Source organism: Zootoca vivipara, chromosome 11 (genome assembly GCF_965207765.1).
Source record: "Zootoca vivipara chromosome 11, rZooViv2.hap1.1, whole genome shotgun sequence".
NCBI classification, from domain to species: Eukaryota; Metazoa; Chordata; class Lepidosauria; order Squamata; family Lacertidae; genus Zootoca; species Zootoca vivipara.
In genome coordinates this window covers 31,485,564-31,504,076 of record NC_142594.1, presented here as the reverse complement: position 1 = coordinate 31,504,076, position 18,513 = coordinate 31,485,564, and the positions used below count along the sequence as shown (strand labels likewise).

The 18,513-nt window shown below is 45.4% G+C and overlaps 1 protein-coding gene across 1 annotated transcript in view; it reads left to right on the top strand.

The window, feature by feature from the left end:
• The window catches only part of COL1A2 (collagen type I alpha 2 chain), a 61,778-nt gene extending 44,135 nt beyond the window's left edge, over nt 1–17,643 (top strand). The window contains exons 33-50 of the mRNA XM_035128748.3: nt 838–891; nt 1,014–1,067; nt 1,172–1,279; nt 2,554–2,607; nt 2,708–2,761; nt 3,252–3,413; nt 5,185–5,292; nt 6,163–6,270; nt 7,473–7,526; nt 7,779–7,886; nt 9,552–9,605; nt 10,398–10,505; nt 11,268–11,321; nt 11,464–11,571; nt 13,012–13,258; nt 14,379–14,569; nt 15,256–15,498; nt 17,195–17,643. Coding sequence (XP_034984639.2) covers nt 838–891; nt 1,014–1,067; nt 1,172–1,279; nt 2,554–2,607; nt 2,708–2,761; nt 3,252–3,413; nt 5,185–5,292; nt 6,163–6,270; nt 7,473–7,526; nt 7,779–7,886; nt 9,552–9,605; nt 10,398–10,505; nt 11,268–11,321; nt 11,464–11,571; nt 13,012–13,258; nt 14,379–14,569; nt 15,256–15,498; nt 17,195–17,341 — 2,016 coding nt within the window. The 3' untranslated portion in view covers nt 17,342–17,643. The remainder of the gene's footprint in view (nt 1–837; nt 892–1,013; nt 1,068–1,171; nt 1,280–2,553; nt 2,608–2,707; nt 2,762–3,251; nt 3,414–5,184; nt 5,293–6,162; nt 6,271–7,472; nt 7,527–7,778; nt 7,887–9,551; nt 9,606–10,397; nt 10,506–11,267; nt 11,322–11,463; nt 11,572–13,011; nt 13,259–14,378; nt 14,570–15,255; nt 15,499–17,194) is intronic.
• Nucleotides 17,644–18,513: the final 870 nt, after the last annotated feature.

Here is an 18,513-nt window from a genome sequence, read left to right as displayed (position 1 = left end):
TCCAGGGTAGGTTACAACAACTAAAACACAACATTACTATTATACATAATAAAAGATCAGACCTGCTGAAATAAATGAACCCAAGTTCATCATGCCCATTGAGTTCAATGCACTGGTAGAAGGTCCTTAATATATTTGTAGGCTGTGCTGTCTCTGCTCAGCCTTTAATTCAGGCTGCAGGCAGGTTTGGGTGACCGTGACTTGGCTGGTTTATTAATGAGTTGTTTTTTATCTGCCAAGCTGGGCTCCCTAACATAGCCTTAAAGCAGAGATGGGGAGGTGTGGCCCTCCAGATGTTATTGGACTCCATCTCACATCAACCCAGACCATTCTGCCTGGGGCTGATGGGAGCCGGACAACATCTGGAGGGTCACATTCTCACTATCTTTGTCTTAGACTTAGAGAGAATGAGGAGTCTGGGCTGTACTTTAAGGGGACAGAACACTTTTTTTTTAACAGGGCCTAAATAGAACACCAATGGGTTCAATTTACCTTTCTTCCTCATATCCATTTAGAAAATGCAGTGAATGTGTTTTGCTCAGGATCTGGCATATGAAATATGGCAAACTAGCCAAAAGTGCCTTGGGATTAATTGATTGATTATACCCTTGTTTGTGGCTCGGCTCTCATGACCAAGCCATTGGGAGCAATTTGTTTTGAAGGCCCCCTGCTGCAATACACCTGCTCTCTCACCTGTGGCACATGATGCTTTGAGTTGCATCAGTGGATCACCAAGAGGCTGATGGGTAGATGCTTCTGCCTTCCGCCATGGACTTGCAATAGTGGGCGGCCTGGTGCATATCCTAGCAACACGAATCCTTTGTGTGTTTCTTTCAGGGCGAAGCCGGTTCCGCTGGCCCTGCTGGCCCTGCTGGCCCTCGTGGAAGTTCTGTAAGTAGTGCAATAATTTCTTTTAAAAGTGTGGCATGAACAGGTTCTAGGAACCTTTGATATGAAATGAAGATTAGCTTTTCTTACTGGGATGTGTTTTGGTTCTCCTCCCCTACCAATAGGGTGAACGTGGTGAGGTTGGCCCTGCTGGTCCTCCTGGATTTGCCGGCCCTCCTGTAAGTATGAAGGGAAAGATTGGCTTTCACACGGTTTTTAATAGTTTTAATAGTTTGGGGCTATAATGTATTTTGAGTAACATTTCTCCCCTCTTGACTTTAAGGGTGCATCTGGTCAGGCCGGTGCTAAAGGTGAAAGAGGCCAGAGAGGACCTAAAGGAGAACAAGGCCCACAAGGTGTTGTCGGGTCTGTTGGCAACTCTGGCCCCTCTGTAAGTCAAATGAATTTCATATTAAACTCTCCTCACCTTCTGATCAAAATGTCTAGTCTCTTTGGATTTCATAGTGCTACATCCATAAACCCATTGCATAGCTGTATGGTTCAAATCTAGAATTACTCTTAGGCTGATTTGTGAAGTGCCTAAGATCTTTCCCAAAGAGCAGGAACAAATCATGCCATTCCCAAAAGGGTGAAAGTCTGGATTGCCTTTGGCACTACATTTGGAGGAATTCAGAGTTAGGTAAACCTTGCAGGGGGGGGATCTGTGGCCTTCTGGGTGTTGATGAACTCCAGCTCCAATCAACTCCTGCCAGCATAGCCAGTGGTCAGGAATGATGGGATTTGTATTCCAGCAGCAACTATGTGGCCACAGGGTCCTTACTCCTTCCTTATAAGTGGTTTTCAAAGAGTTAATATATAAATGCTATAGATTGATGGTAAGGAACCAATACCAGTGGCCATCTTTCTGGGTAGATTGTGTATTTCCAAAGGAGTTTTGACATACAGTAGCTCTCCTGGTATATCACTGATAATCAAATTATCATAAGCATTATCAATTCATTGAATGAAGAGTAGTACTTTGAAGAGTATATGAGTACTGACTGAACTGAAATGACCGCTGGGATGAGTGCAGAGAGAAGAAATGCCGTGGTGCAGCAAAACTGGCTGCCTTCACTGGCCCAGCTGCAACAAAACATGTCTCTCCCATATTGGTTTCTACAGCCACAGCAGGCACTGTGACTTCCCAACAGTTTGACTTTACCCTCAATGGCGCACTCCTCCATTGTCTCTCGAGGCAGATGGGTGCCAACAATAACAATTGACTGGACATTGTAACTTGTATGTTAATTTTCCTGCCTGTGGTTGGTAGTATATGAAACACCACTGTTCTTAGAAAAAGTATCTCATGTACAAGGTAGTGGTAATGTCAACACACTTCAAAACCAAGTTAGCAACTTTGGGATGGTGTCCTGCCTATGTTATAACTACTGTCACAAACTAGTGGTGTGTTGCTGGACTACAAATCCCATCATCATCCCATAGCATTGGCCATTGGAGTCCCAACACCAACATCATCGGGTGGGCCACAGGTTCCCCATGCCTTCATTAGAGTATGAAATAGTGTTTGATCCTCCTTCCAATAAGTCAGTAGCATAGCTTTCATTAATTTTTAACTCCAGTCATGATCGAGCCAATATTTGACAGCTGGAACTTTGCAGTACTCTGCTTATCTTCATTTTTCCTACTCTTTCTTCTTGTATATAGGGTCCCATTGGCCCTGCTGGTCCCACTGGAGGTCGTGGTGATTCTGGTCCACCTGTAAGTCTAGAAACTTATTATGTTGATTCTCCTACATCCACCCTCCTACTGGTCCTTGTAAATCCTAATCTCTTCATTGATCTCCCCCCCCCCCCAACAGGGTGTCACTGGTTTCCCTGGTGCTGCTGGAAGATCTGGACCCCCTGGCCCCGCTGTAAGTAGCCCCTGAGAACACTCCATCTGTAAATTTAAACAAGGTAGAATACGTAAAGGGATCTTGTGCTTCTAATTCCTCTTTGCAAAGAACGATCCTGGATAACTGGGGTTCTTTGGAACCTTGTCAACAGTTGTTCGAAAAGAAGACCTGAAGTAGTGGGCAAGCTTCTCTGAAAGTTATCCATCACTACCAACCTTCTCCAGCAAATATGCAGCCATTGAATACATGACACGGTGACAATTGGGCTCAACAGGCCTGGCCAAAACCCTAAATTAGCAGAAGGCTTATCTATACAGTGCATATGAATGAATGAATGAATGAATGAGATTAAGAAAACTCCTCCCTCCTTTACTCAAAGCAGCACTGGAAGAAGGGAATTTGGGTAGGAGGGTGCTTTGCTATCTGGTTTCATATTTTGCTCTCTGTGAACTGGTTACACCAGCAATGTAACCATGTGCACTTATTTACCTGTCTACTTTAATCCTAGGGTATCACTGGTCCCCCTGGCCCTCCTGGCCCAGCTGGCAAAGAAGGTATCAGAGGCCAACGTGGTGACACCGGTCCAGTTGGCCGTGCTGGTGAACCTGGTATTGTTGGGCCACCTGGATTCAGTGGAGAGAAAGGTCCAAGTGGAGAAAGTGGTGCTGCTGTAAGTTATTACAAATAATTCATTTTCCTTCCTTCTCATCATTTTCATTGTCATTACCCATTGTTCAGCAAGTTAAAATTCAGAGTTAAAAACGGTTCAGATCAGTCATGCCTGAATACCAGTTCTTAGGCCTGCCTTCACCAACCTGGTGTCCTCCAGAACTACAACTCCCATCAGTCCCCAGCCAGCACAGCGATGCTACCTGGGGTTTATGGAAGTTCAGTCCATAACAGCTGGAGAGAGGCACCAGGTTGGCCAAGGCTGTGTTAGTCATTCTTGCCGTATTTCTCTTTTAAGGACACGGGTGGCGCTGGGTCTGAACCACTGAGCCTAGGGCTTGCCAATCAGAAGGGTGGCGGTTCGAATCCCTGCAACGGGGCGAGCTCCCATTGCTCAGTCCCAGCTCCTGCCAACCTAGCAGTTTGAAAGCACGTCAAAGTGCAAGTAGATAAATAGGTACCGCTCCGGCGGGAAGATAAACGGCGTTTTTCCGTGCGCTGCTCTGGTTCGCCAGAAGTGGCTTAGTCTTGCTGGCCACATGACCAGGAAGTTGTCTGCGGACAAATGCTGGCTCCCTTGGCCAGTAAAGCGAGATGAGCACCACAACCCCAGAGTCGTCCGTGACTGGACCTAACGGTCAGGGGTACCTTTACCTTTTAGACATAAACCAATGCATCAGTACCATTCAGGTCTTCTGCTGGATTGGAGTGACATGGCTTCTCTGAGTCCAGTTCTGCTTCTTATTTTTTACTCCAGGGGAATATGTCACTTTCTTCATGAGCTTTGCTGTTCTGAGTAGGACTGCTTTCAGCAATGTCCCTATTCCACCTTTATTTATTTGAAGTTGTTTTATTTATACGAGCCCATCCCTATGTAGCAGGATGAAGTCAAGGATATATATAATCTTGATTTTCAATATTTAGGACTCCAGAATTCTGTGCATTGTGTGGTGTTTCAACCTTCCACAAAATGTTTGGACAGACTGGATTGTCTGTTGCACTCGATGATAATGTGGCTCACCCCCCCCCCCCCAAATCTCTCGTGAATAGCCTAAAAAGAGGAAAAAAATGCATTTAAGTGAAGACTTTGAAAATATCTGTCCTTGCATCAAATAGTACAAAAGTACTGATGTACGTATAAATTGGTCTCAGTATATTCTAAGCTAAATCTTTGTAGCTACTGGCTGAATTCACAACCATAAGGTCAATAGCCTTATTTAGACAATTTAAGGAAGGAATCAGTGCCTGTTACCAAAGGGCATCACTTGATAGAGGTGGGCAGGGAGGGAGCTGCATGGTTCTAGGTGGAGAATAGCTAGCATAATTCACCAAGGATCAATGATGTCATGGCCTACACCACCACTGAGAATTGCTAGTCGTTCTCCAGGTGCGGCAACTGCAGCAAGAAGTCCCACTTTCTGCTGGTTTCATTGGTCCTGCAAGTGGCAAATAATGACTATGTTTTGATTTGATTTGCTATTGAGGTCAATAGACCTATTCTGGCATTGCCATGCAGTCCCATTCCCAAACTTAAACAAGATGATCTGAAACAGAATAAGGGTTTCAAGGCAAGGTACAGGTCGCCCGATTTGTCTTTAAGAAGGCTGGATAACATTAATCTGAGTACATCAGAAGAGATACGTGCACTTCTGAGATCAATTTAAGTTGCCAAAGGAGACGGGAAGAACCAGTTTCATTCATGTTACACATTGGAAGTTTGCTAGTCTGCAAATAGGATCTGACAATTTTATTCTGCTCTTTTCTTTGTGTAGGGTGCCCCTGGCTCCCCTGGTCCTCAAGGTATTCTTGGAGCTCCTGGTATCCTTGGTATTCCTGGCAGCAGAGGAGAACGTGGTCTCCCAGGCATTGCTGGATCACTTGTGAGTACCATATTTGCCAAGTCTTCAGCTGGGTGGTGGATATGCTTTGTCTGGAATTAGAATGGTCCATGCTAAGTTCAATGCTGAACTCTTGGTTTTTTAACCTGGAGGAGAAACACAGTGTAAAGTTGCTCCTTTGGAGTTGTGTGCTTCTGTCTCATGTCTTGCTTCTACAAGTGTGTTGTGGCACTGTTTCATAGGATGTGCCATTGGGTACCAATGCTGGTGTGGGAGTTCAGGTGATGCCCTCAAGCTAGCTGCCTCCAGACTGTACCATTCTGGCAGGACATGTCCCAGAAATTCCCTGAAGGAAGGTCTGGGATTGGCTGTTGCTTGGCAAGTGGAAACCGGTTATATGGTCCTGCCCTGTGAGGCTGTTCAACCAATCACATTTGGAAACTTTTGCTTGCCCCCGCCATAGCTGGAACAGACTCAGAAGTTTAGTCTGCACCTGTACCATGAGCAAGAGCTGCTTTCAGTTGAGCTGCGGTGTAGAACATCATATAGGATGTCTGGTGTTGGGCAGGTAGAAACCTGGCTCAGGTGAAAAGGGTTAGGGTTAGTACCTGCAAAGCCCATTTCAAAGTACTGTGCTAAATAGCACTTTGAAAGGGGCTTTTGGAGACCCCTGCAGGCATCATGGCATCATTGTGACATCAAACTTGGCCTACCAGTGGGTGGTGGATAAGGAGATAACTCTGGGCTAAAAAGCTTCCTCCATCCCTGCTGTAGAGCATCAAGCATGGTCTACTGGCATCAGCTGAAAGTTATATAGTAGTCAAATAATGAATGGGCAAATAGGATGTATTGAATATTTTGCTAGTTAAGTATACAAGCAGCAATGAAATGTATCCCTGCTGTTGTTTTTAGGGTGAGCCTGGACCCCTTGGTATTTCTGGCCCCCCAGGTGCCCGTGGCCCATCTGGTCCCGTGGGTTCCCCTGGTGTGAATGGTGCCCAGGGCGAAGCTGGACGTGATGTAAGTATACCTTTTTTGGTCATAACAGTGGGGAAAATAGAGGTGGGGAAGGTGGAATCCTAAATTTTCAGCAGCATTTGAAATCACATTTGAAGGCTATTTAACACAGATGTTTTTCTTTTGCATGAAGGTTTTTGTTTGTTTGTTTGAGATTTATTTTTTAATTCAGTGAAATGGAAGTGGGATCAATGAATAGGATAGCAGTTGTAAAGTACTTACTTTGCATGTTAAAAGTGTGCTTTGGAAGTCATTGACAGCAATCCACTCGATCCTATAAAGTAATGCATCCCCATGCTCCACTAGCTGCCATTGTAGGAAACCTCGCAATGGCCATATTCAGATGTATCAGCTCAATAAACTGAGGTCTGAACTGTACAGTTGGCCATTTTGTTCCTCCCTTTGTGCGAGTGAGCAAACAAACCAGGAAATCTTCCATTGACTATAATTTCCCATTTCATGTAGGCTTGAAATATACAGTTAACAGCTTTAGAGCAAGATACCGGTATTATATTAAGCCATGGTTTGAAGTTGGCTTAATATGATGTCTTGTTCCTTAGATGTTAGACATATTTTCCTGATCTGTACAATCAGGAATGAAGTTTTCTGGGTGATGTATAATCATCTTCTTTTTCCCCCTCTCACCATTAAGGGAAGAGTGAATGGGCTTCATGTGTAGCCAAAAGGCTAATTCATAATCTAGCTTATTAAGCCAATATATGATTATCCAAACTCGCCCATTGAGAATGTGGCTCCCTCGGCCTGAAAAGCGAGGTGAGCACCGCACCCCATAGTCTCCTTTTGATGGGACTTAACCGTCCAGGTGTCCTTTGCCTTTTTTCCATTAAAATCACACAGTTCTCAGAACATTCCATTACTTTTGGTCTGATGAAATAAAGCTGTAATAAAATGAAATGTATAAATAGAGTGCAAAAAAATTGATCAGTGTGTTTCTATAATGTCTAAATTACTTAGGAAATCAGTACAATCTAGAAATAAACTGAATCCATCCCTCTGAAACTAGTAATTTGGGGGGGGGTGATCACAATGGAAGAATAAAGTGTGACAGATTAGTCCACTTGCACCTGTTCTGTGGTCTGGAGCTGGGGGCAGGAGGGAGGTACGGCACATGCTGTCATTCCCCTGTCAGTAAAGTAAAGCTTTTTTTCCCTATGCCATGTGTGATGTTATATTTTTCTTCACAGGGAAATCCAGGAAACGATGGTGCTCCCGGCCGTGACGGTGCTCCTGGTTACAAGGTAATCACGTTTTCCCCTTCTCTAGGCAGAAGTGAGCCTGTGCTTCCTCCAAGCTTCTAAAGGTTTTCCGTTCAGAGAAGTCCCCAGGTATTTAGTTGTATGTCGAGATTGATACGGAAGTTGTACGACTGGGGGGGGGGGTGGACGGAAGGGGATGTGGGATGTCCTTGTTTTTCTTTTCTGTCCCTGTATTAAAAATGCAAATAAAAAAATTAAAGGTCTTCCCTTTGTCCTTTGCCTTCGTCTTTTCAGGGTGAACGTGGTGCTCCTGGCAACCCTGGCCCCAACGGTGGTCTCGGTGCTCCCGGCCCCCATGGCTCTGTTGGCCCTGCTGGCAAACCTGGAAATCGTGGCGAACCTGTATGTGACCTCTATCCATTTCATAAAATGAAAAGTCAGGTGTAATCTATCAGGGCTGTATTCGAAAGACCTCGGGGGCCCAGCCGTGTTTATTGATTGCACCCTTTTTCCCCAAGGAGCTCCAGGTGGTGTGCATGATTTTCCCTTTTCCTTAATACCCACAGCAGCCCTGTGAGGTAGGCAGCGACTGGCCCAAGGTCACCCAGTGAGCTTCATTTACTAGTGGGGATTTGAACCCTGGTCTCCCAGGTCCTAGTCTGACACTGTGACCACTACACCAGCAATGGGTGCCTCTTGCACTGAGAAGCCCTACAGGCAGTCTACCTGATGGCATTGAGAAGCTTGGCCAAAACATTTAGGAAGGGGTGGGGTGGGATTCTGTGCATTTAGTTGACCTGTTGTAGTTTTGTACTAGACTTAACTGCTTATTGAATGGGTTGAGTTTTAGATGCCAGGCAAGTGGGGTTTGCTGCAGAATGTCACAGTGTGGGCTGCTCCTGTCTAGTGTTGACCATGCTGTCTTCTAGGGTACTCCATTGCACCTGCTTTATAGCAAGGGTGCATCTTAAATATTTTTGTACAAACCAGCACCTTCCTTTTCTCAGTGGCCCCATTTGGGTTGCTATGCTGTTGTCCATCACCAGCTGAGTTTGCTATTAGATGGAGGGGTGATTTTGTTATCGCAGTGAGCCTTGAAAGCTTATCAAAGTGTGAGAAACGTTATCATTAATGATGATGATATTTTGGTCTACATTCAATGTCTGATCCCTAAAGCACACCCTCTCATCAGTCTACACATGCACAATTCCCCTAACTACCATGCATCCCACCTGGTATTTCCCCCTTATATCCTGTCCAATAAGAATATTCTGTTCCTTGTATCAATAAGACTTCAATCTTCCAGCTTTTCTCAGACCTGAAATCTGGCCCTTGCACTTCTGTATTGTGATGGGGAAGGGAATTACAGGTGTTAACCCTGAAGCTTAGTGAATAGTAGGATGGTGCTGTTTTTCCATCCCTGTTTTCTGCACGGTGGGTGCCCACTATTTGCCTGGGAGCCCTACTCTACTCAAAACCTGGCATAATGGCTACTACTATCCTGTAAACTATGGCCAAGCCCTCCACTGTATCGCTGAACATTCCACTACTGCCAATTCATTGTAAAATAAAGCAGCGGGGATCACAGTACTCCTTCTTGATTCTCATTGAAGTGGTACCAGTGCACTTCCCATTTTGTCCCCAATGAATGAAGACAACCTGTTGTCAAGTGGCTGTGAGCTGCCACATCACTCCCCCCCTGTGGCATTAGTTCTCTGTACGGTTACACTTTTTGGTTCCCTTGAAACAGAAGTCCCTTTGCAACCAGACCTCCCAAAACAGGGGCTTCTGAAAATGCCACACATGCTCTTTCATTCCAGCAACCATTTGCTATGACTGGCTTTCGGTGTTCACTTCATGTCTGGTGAACAGGAAGTACAAGTGACTTGAACTTACAGTTCAGTGCAAGAAACGCAGAGGGCATGAAGTGTGAACCACTTGTGCTTCCATATTACGAATGTATTGAGCCACCCTTGGGTCATTCCTTTGTTGGGCAAGGAAAAGGAGCTTTGTCATCACAGCCTACAGCGAGCAGCTTCTCTAACTGTGCTTTGTGTCACCTTTCAGGGTCCTGTTGGAATTGCTGGTCCTGCTGGTCCTGCTGGTGCAAGAGGTCTTTCCGTAAGTTTGGGTTTTGTGTCACTTCTGTAATTATGTCCTTTTGTTAGAAGGCCCATGATGAGGGCAGGAATGGAGATCTGGGTTCTGGAAATCAGTCAGAGGGTTGTATAGATCATGGGGAAAATTTGGCATGAGTAGGAAGTTTAGAATATGGTAGTGGTCTTTCCCTTCGTTTGGAAGGTTTTAAGATTGCAATGGTGGGGTACCTAGCCTAACTCCCATTCCTTATGTGATTGACTTGTGAGCCCTTTGAGGACAAAGAGAAAGCAAGTGTCGAGTGTAGTAATTCTGAGGTGCAGGCTCATCAAAATGGACACAACCTGCTATGTGACTTAAGGCTGGATATAAACAAAAAACCAATGCTTAGGAAACTTTCTAGTCTCAAGCAGGGCTTTTCTTCAGCTGGAACTCACTAGAACTCAGTTCCAGCACCTCTCAGGTGGGCCCCATTGCCATTCTAAGAGAACAAGGGTGAATTCCGGCACCTCTTTTTCTAGAAAAATAACACTGTTCTCAAGCGAGGACTCAGGCTGTTCCTACTAGACCAGATCAGTGGTAGAGTAACAGATAAAGCCATTGGTAAAAAGGAGAGGGACCCTGAGACATTTTGAGCCGCAGTCCTTGCTCAGCAGAATTGTTTTTAAACAGAGGTAAGTCTGCTTTCTAGACATGAAAATGTTCCAAAAGCAAATGTACTTGTGTGTGTGTGTGTGTGTCTAAACAAACTCTGCAGGTAGAATGTTCTCTGCAAAGATTCTGTTTTTCACCTTTCCCTTTTTGTGCCTTCCACAGGGCCCAGCAGGTCCACGTGGTGAGAAAGGTGGTCCTGGTGACAAGGGACCCAGAGGCGCACCTGGCTTTAAGGGACACAATGGACTTCAGGGTCTGCCTGGCATTGCTGTAAGTGTATTGCCCGAACAATGGGGCGAAACAGCAACAGAAATAATATAGCCTCCCTGATAATCAGCACGTTCACAGGGCCCTGCATCATCGGTTGCACACCCTAAGGCCCTTTGGGATTAGTCTGTGTGAAGGAGCTATTGCTGTGGTGTTGCCTTTTCGCACAAGAAGGAATGAGACTTGGTCCACATAGCTCAACATTGACAACTCTGATTGGCAGCAGCTCTCTGTAGAGTCATCAGCATTTCCTTTACATTAGGCCAGCGATTAATTTTCAGAAGCAGAGATGTTGTGTATGACTGAAGCCCATCTAGAAATCCTGCCCCAGGGGGATCCTGCCCCACATGGGGGCAGACGGTGATTATTCATTGAGGGGGGCGAGAGACCATATATGCTCAGTGGCATGTTTGTCATCATTATCATTTCCTGTTTCTCAGGGATGGGACTGGACATCCTGTTATAAGGACAGTCATCCTTCAGGTGTCCTCAGCCTCTGACTTCCATCACCCCTGACCACTAACCTGGGCTGGCTGGGACTGATGGGAGTTGAGGTTCAATAACATCTGGAGGTTTCCTCACCTTCTCCATCCCTGTCCTATTTATATATATATATATATTTTGAGGATCAAAATAAGCCCTCCATTATATCCCCTCCCCACCAAGAATTTGCCATTTGTGCAAGGATGAATTTTCTGTATGGAAACAGGTGTAAGTCAATACAGGAGTAAGTCATGTTTTAAAAAACCTCTCTCCTTTCAACAGGGTCATCATGGAGACCAAGGTTCACCTGGTGCTACTGGACCCGCTGGCCCAAGGGTATGTGAGCACTCTCCCTTTGTGTGGGATATTGAAAAGTCTTGTTGTTGTTGATTTTGAAAAAAAGTGGTTATATATTTCTATATTTCATTGCATTGGTGGTGTACTAATCTGTGGGTGTTTCTTTGCTTCCTTCCTTCAGGGCCCTTCAGGTCCTTCTGGTCCTCCTGGCAAAGATGGCCGCAATGGTCTTCCTGGGCCTGTTGGACCTGCCGGTGTGCGTGGCTCTCAGGGTAGCCAAGGACCTTCTGTAAGTATGAAACAGGATGCTGAGGGTATGGGGCCATTTTAACACGAGCGGCACCTGGCTGTCCATGTCTGCTCAGAAGGAAGTCCCACCGCATTCAGTGGGGATAACTCCCAGGTAAGCGTGTAAAGCAGGAGTAGCCAATGTGGGGCCCTCTGGATAATGTTGGACTACAGCTTCCATCCCCCCCCCCCCCCGCCCTGGTTATTGCCACATGGGCTGAGGCTGATGTGAGCTGGAGTCCCACATCACCTGAATAGCTACCCCCAGGATACAGGATTACAGGCCTGAGTTGCAACCCTACGCAGTTTTCCTGGGAGGAAGCCCCAAAGAATGCAGTGAAGCTTACATCTGACCAAACTTGCATAGGACAGTGCTTCTTTATTCTATTTCATAAAATGTATATGCCACTTTATAGTTATAAAAACAAAGCAAAACCTCCAAGCAAATGTGTCATTAGTGCATTTAGTTTGAGAAACTTGTATAGGGTTTTTAGTTTTTATTTATTGGTTTTTTATGTTTTGTTACCATGCTGCTACTACTACTACTACTACTACTTGTTGTTGTTGTTGTTGTTGAAAATTGCCCTGTGATCCTCAGATGAAAAGCAATATAGAAATTTAACCAATAATAAAAAAGAAAATATTATTTTCTTAAGTTCTACAATTCTAGACGCATGCTACATGAGAGCGAGCCCCACTGAACACAGTGGGACTTGCTTCTGAGTAAACAGACATACGATTGCCCTGTAAATGTTTGAAATGAAAAGGCTTCCCTTCTATTTGACTTTCTAGCCCTAACTGGGCATTATACGGTTACCAGACATGTGAGAAAAACTGAGGAAGAGCAAGGACGAGCATGCCATCTCCGCTCCCTCCGTCATGTCACTTGGCCAATCCCTGCCACCCTTCATGTGTTAGAGGGCAAATGTCTGCAGCATGGGACCCTGATGTCCTCACATAGGCCCCTTGCATAAGTTAGAACCCTGATCAGAATTTTAGTTATGATTTTTTTGGGGGGGGGAGCAGCAGCAAACCTCTCCTCCACTATGTGCTGCATTCCCAGTTAAAATTGCCCCCCCCCCCAGTGCCTGTCAATAAAGTTTCAAAATGCAACGTAAGTAGAAGAAATTCAATGCGGAACATTGTTTGGCCATTGCCTGGTGTTCATATTACATTTGACCTCACTCTTGCAAGACAAACCAGGGCAAAGCGTCCACGCTCTCTGCTTAGTGAGTGCTACATGCCTGCTGTCCAGCATCCACTGCCTCCACTAGGGTTAATGAAAATGGGCCACTTCTATAATAGGCCCCAGAGGAACCATTTGATGCACCTTGCACTGTGTTTAGGCTCTTCGTGGGGGGGGGGGGCATTGGTTGGCCCTTCTGCACAATCAAGTGAACTTGATTTAAACAAAGGCATGCTCATTTCTGAACATTTTTAGGGTCCACCAGGCCCACCTGGCCACCCTGGCCCACCTGGTCCCAATGGTGGCGGATACGAAATTGGCTTTGATTCAGAATACTACCGGGCAGATCAGCCATCTCTTAGACCCAAGGACTATGAAGTTGATGCCACCCTGAAAACATTGAACAACCAAATCGAGACCCTCCTGACCCCAGAAGGCTCCAGGAAGAACCCAGCCCGCACCTGCCGTGACCTAAGACTCAGCCACCCAGAATGGACCAGTGGTACGTTAGTGCTAGATGCTTGACCTAGTGGCTTGTTGACCATGTAATTCACTCGTGGGTGGATGGCCAGTGGAAATCTGTGTGTGCCACTTGTCCATGCAGCTGCCATTCTTCCTTTTGCCTGGGAAACCTTTCGGTAGTAGCAGAGAGAGGCAGGTGGACAAACAACTAGACCAGGAACAGCCAAGTTTGTGCCCTCCAGATGTTGATGGACAACAATTCCCATCATCCCTAGCTATTGACTGTGCTGGCTGAGCCAGATGGGAGTTGTAGGCTGACAGCATCTACAGAGCATCGTGTTAGTTACCCCTGCATTTGGCTCTCTGTGTCATTCTCACATAACTCTATCAGCTGTGTTGGGGTAAGAACAGATGGAGGAACGGATTTTTCCATCTGCATCACAAAATCTGTCCTTGTAGACTGAAGGAATTGTATTTAGTAACACAGCCAGCCCTCCCACCCCCCACCCCCAATAAGCCTATATCAGGGGTTGTGGCTTTTTATTTAAAGCTACTGGATCTACCCCTCCTTTCTGTTCCAACCCCACACCTAATTCCTCTCCACTTTTAGCCATTCACATCAACAAGTTAATAAATGGTACAACTAGATTTAAACAATAACTATTAGTTACACGTACAGTAAGTGATTTTTTTGGGTGTGGGTTAAACCACAGAGCCTAGGGCTTGCTGATCAGAAGGTCGGTGGTTCGAATCCCTGCAACGGGGTGAGCTCACGTTGCTCGGTCCCAGCTCCTGCCAACCTAGCAGTTCGAAAGCACGTCAAAGTGCAAGTAGATAAATAGGGACCGCTACAGCGGGAAGGTAAACGGCATTTCCATGTGCTGCTCTGGTTTGCCAGAAGCGGCTTTGTCATGCTGACCACATGACCTGGAAGCTGTACCCCGGCTCCCTCGGCCAATAGCGCGAGATGAGCGCCGCAACCCCAGAGTCGGTCACGACTGGACCTAATGGTCAGGGGTCCCTTTACCTTTTTAAGTGATTTTTTTTAAAAGGGGGGATTTAAGGTTTCTGTATTGTCAATACTTGTACCGTCCCTATGGCTGCAGCAATGTGAGTACTTAACATGAAGATGGGCTTACTGTTGCTTTTTAAAACGATAGGCTTCTACTGGATCGATCCTAACCAAGGCTGCACCCTGGATGCCATTAGAGTTTATTGTGACTTCTCCACTGGTGAGACTTGCATCCATGCCAATCCAGAAAGCTTCCCAGCTAAGAACTGGTATATCAGCAAGAACCCTGCCGAAAAGAAACACATTTGGTTTGGAGAAATGATAAATGGTGGTAGTCAGGTGAGTTTTCATACTGTGTCCATTGTGATAAATGTGTTATCTAAGGCCAAAAACCTTCTAGTAAGGAAGGCACAAACCCCGCTGATTATTTTTTAATCCACACAACAGATACATTAACCCTGCTCATAAGAAGGGCTCCCCGACTGGGTCAGACCAGCAAACCATCTACTCCCACACATTCTGCTTCCAACAGAGGGTGAATATTTTGATACGGGGAGCTTGTGTCCCTCCAGACCCACTGGACTCCAATCCTTCATCATCCCCAGCCATAGCGGCTATCTGGAGATTATGGAAGTTTCAGTCCAATGACATCTGGAGTTGCACAGGTTTCCCACCCCAAGTCTACCACCTCTGAATCTCAAACTTCCATTTAGCACCATGAATTATCGTCATTGGTAGGGATTGAGTGGGGTGAGGAAACAAACTCCCTGCTGCTGCTCCTTCTTTGGCCAATGAGTGAGGCCCCTTGAAAGGATGCTTTGCCTGAAGCCTCCCAGTGGCCCTTGGACAAAACTTAAGTTCTGACTATTTCTTCTGAAATGCTGGTGACACTCCACTCCACCCCGTCCCCCAATTCCCTTGCCCTTCAGAGGCCAAGGTGTTCCAAGTTGACTTATGTGCAAAATGTAATTCCTAATATGCGTGTGGTTTTTGACTGAAGCTTTCCCCCTCCCTTCCATTTTTAGTTTGAGTACAACGAGGAAGGTGTAACCACCAAGGACATGGCCACCCAACTTGCCTTCATGCGACTACTGGCTAACCATGCTTCCCAGAACATCACTTACCACTGCAAGAACAGCATCGCTTACATGGATGCAGAAACAGGCAGCCTGAAGAGCGCACTGTTAGTGCAGGGATCCAACGATGTCGAACTCCGAGCTGAAGGCAACGGCAGGTTCATGTACAATGTTCTTGAAGACGGCTGCTCTGTAAGTAACAGTTTCTTCCTGCTTATCAGTATCTTTGAGTGTTATTGCCCTCCTACAGAGCCAGGTCTCTTAACATACTTGTTAGAATAAGGAGTCGATAAGGGTTATTTTGTTTATCCAAGGTAAGTCTTCAGCTTTTCCAAGCACCTGTGAAAGGCATTAAACCAGGAGTCAGCAAACTTTTTCAGCAGGGGGCCAGTCCACTGTCCCTCAGATCTTGTGGTGGGCCGGACTATATTTTGAGAAAAAAATGAACAAATTTCTGTGCCCCACAAATAATCCAGAGATGCATTTTAAATAAAAGCACACATTCTACTCATGTAAAAACACGCTGATTCCCGGACCGTCAGCAAGCCGGATTTAGAAGGTGATTGGGCCGGATCCGGCCCAAGGCCTTAGTTTGCCTACCCATGCACTAAAATCTCTTCCTATTGTAACGCCACATTTTTTCTATAGAAATAGAGCAGAATATAAATTCCATAACGTAAAGCAGAGTGGCCCTTCCTTTGGCCTTGGGCTGCAACCCACGTCAACCCTGACTGTGGGCCATGCTGGCTGTGCCATTAGCTAGTGATAGAGGAGTCCAATATCTGGAGTGCCACAAGAAGAAGAAGAAAAAAAAGAGTTTGGATTTGATATCCCGCTTTATCACTACCCGAAGGAGTCTCAAAGCGGCTAACATTCTTCTTTCCCTTCCTCCCCCACAACAAACACTCTGTGAGGTGAGTGGGGCTGAGAAACTTCAAAGAAGTGTGACTAGCCCAAGGTCACTCAGCAGCTGCATGTGGAGGAGCGGAGACATGAACCCGGTTCCCCAGGTTATGAGTCTACCGCTCTTAACCACTACACCACACTGGCCATGCAGACTGCCGTCGTGCTTCACACCCTACCTGTGAATTCCCAGTAGTCAAAGACATAATTTATAAGAAAAGCTTGACTCAGAGCCACCATGTATCAGTTACATGGGCCAGGGCCGCCCCTACGCCCAGGCTGGGTGGCGCAAGGCACCAGGGGGCACCGCACAGCTGCGCCGGTGGTAGCTGCGCTGCACCCGCCTGCCGCACTGGGAAACAGGGCGGGGGGGCGCCAGAGGGATCCGCCGCACCACGGCGCCAGATATACTTAAGACGGCCCTGACATGGGCCTTGGAAAATTAGCATTCCTGGAGAGCGAAGACTATAAATTAGTTGACCTGTGGAATAACTCTGTTTAATTGGTACAGTGCTACCCATCTCATCCCTCCCCTGCCTCCCTCTACAATAAAACCCCCCATTAGATGAAGACCCAGACTCTTCATTAGGCAGTAGTGTTTGCTGCACACACAGAGGCATTTTTTCACAAAATGTGAACAGGAAATACATCTTTTGCAAAAAAAACTCTGAACACATGGTGGACGCTCCTGGAAAAGCTGAAAGTGCCTGTTTGGAAAGCATCTCTCCCGTACAAAATGCTGTTACTAAAGCAGCATTGTACAGGCATCAGATTGAAAAGGAAATGTCATGAGACTATGAGTGGTGGTAGTTCAAGAATTGGGCAGTGGTGCTGCAAAGGAGAAGGGGAAATACAAGTGATGGGGATGGAGAGAGGAGGCTCCCGGCATGTTAGATGGTGTGAAATGTGCTTGAGGGTTGGACTAGTGGGTCAATCGGTGCCTGAATAATTGTTCTGACTACTATTTGCTATTGCTATCTTACAGAGAAAGACGAACAAATGGGGCTCAACAATTATTGAATACAGAACAAATAAGCCATCTCGCTTGCCCATCCTTGACATTGCACCTTTGGACATTGGTGGCCCTGATCAAGAATTCAGTATCGACATTGGCCCAGTCTGTTTCAAATGAATGAACTAAAACTAACTTAAAACAAAACCAAAAAAAAGTATTCTCTCTTTGCCATTTCTTCTTTTATACTGAAAGCTGACTCCTTCCATTTCTTCAGTTCATCTACTAGCTTAAAATCTGGGCGAAAGAGGAGAAGGATTTGTTGGAACGTTGTGCAATGCAATTTAATACAGCCCCCAAAAAGGAATCAGAAGGGGGTTTTTTCCCAAGATTTTGTCACCTTGTTGTGGAAAATGTCAGCCTTTGTGTAAAAAAACGAAACCAAAAAAACAAAAACCAAATAAAAAAATCCTGAAAGTCTGCACCACTTGTGGCCTTTGACTATCTTCCACAGAGGAAGTTTAAAACCACAACTTCCAAAGGTTTGAACTACCTCATACACTTTTAAGCCAAGTGTGATCCACATTCTTATACATATGATCTGAGGTGCTTTTGGTCCCGTGCATAAGAGAAAGGTGCTGATTCAGTCTTATAGAGTATATAACCAATACTTGAACTTTAATGGTGCTAGAGTCATTTGGATAAGAAAAGGAAAGGGGGAAAAAACACACCACTTTTCTGTATTAAGTTGTATTGTTTCTTTGGAATCTGCCTCGGAATAAAGTCAGACTATTCCATCTCACCCCCAGACTAAGCATGTGGATCATTTCTCTCCCACCCCGTCCTCATTCTCTTCTCCAACATCAGGTGTCCGTTCTTTTAAATCTCATTTTCATCCTCTACAATGGGCAGAAAAGGAATCATCATTTCTTAAAAACAAATTGTACCTATTTTGTATATGTGAGATGTTTAAATAAATTGTGAAAAAAAATTGAAATAAAGCATGTCCACTGTTCCAAAAGAAACCACTGGATGAGTAAAGTTCCTTGCTTAAATGCCTCAAGAGATATTTTCACATCTAATGTTTACTTGCCAACTCGTGATTCTTCCCTATTAAAGTGTAGAAAGTTAGCAAGGTTCGGATGTGCTTCTGATGTGTTTTGACTACAACCCCCTGTGTTTTGGTTTTTCTGGTTCATCTGATGGTTGAATATGCTAAAGACTACTAACTTCATTGCAATGAATAGGCCACTGCTTGCTATATACTTAACACCAATTAATACCCTTTCCAACAAACTATGCATATAAGCCAGTGTCTGTCTTGTTTTTATATATCTTTGATACACGCCGAT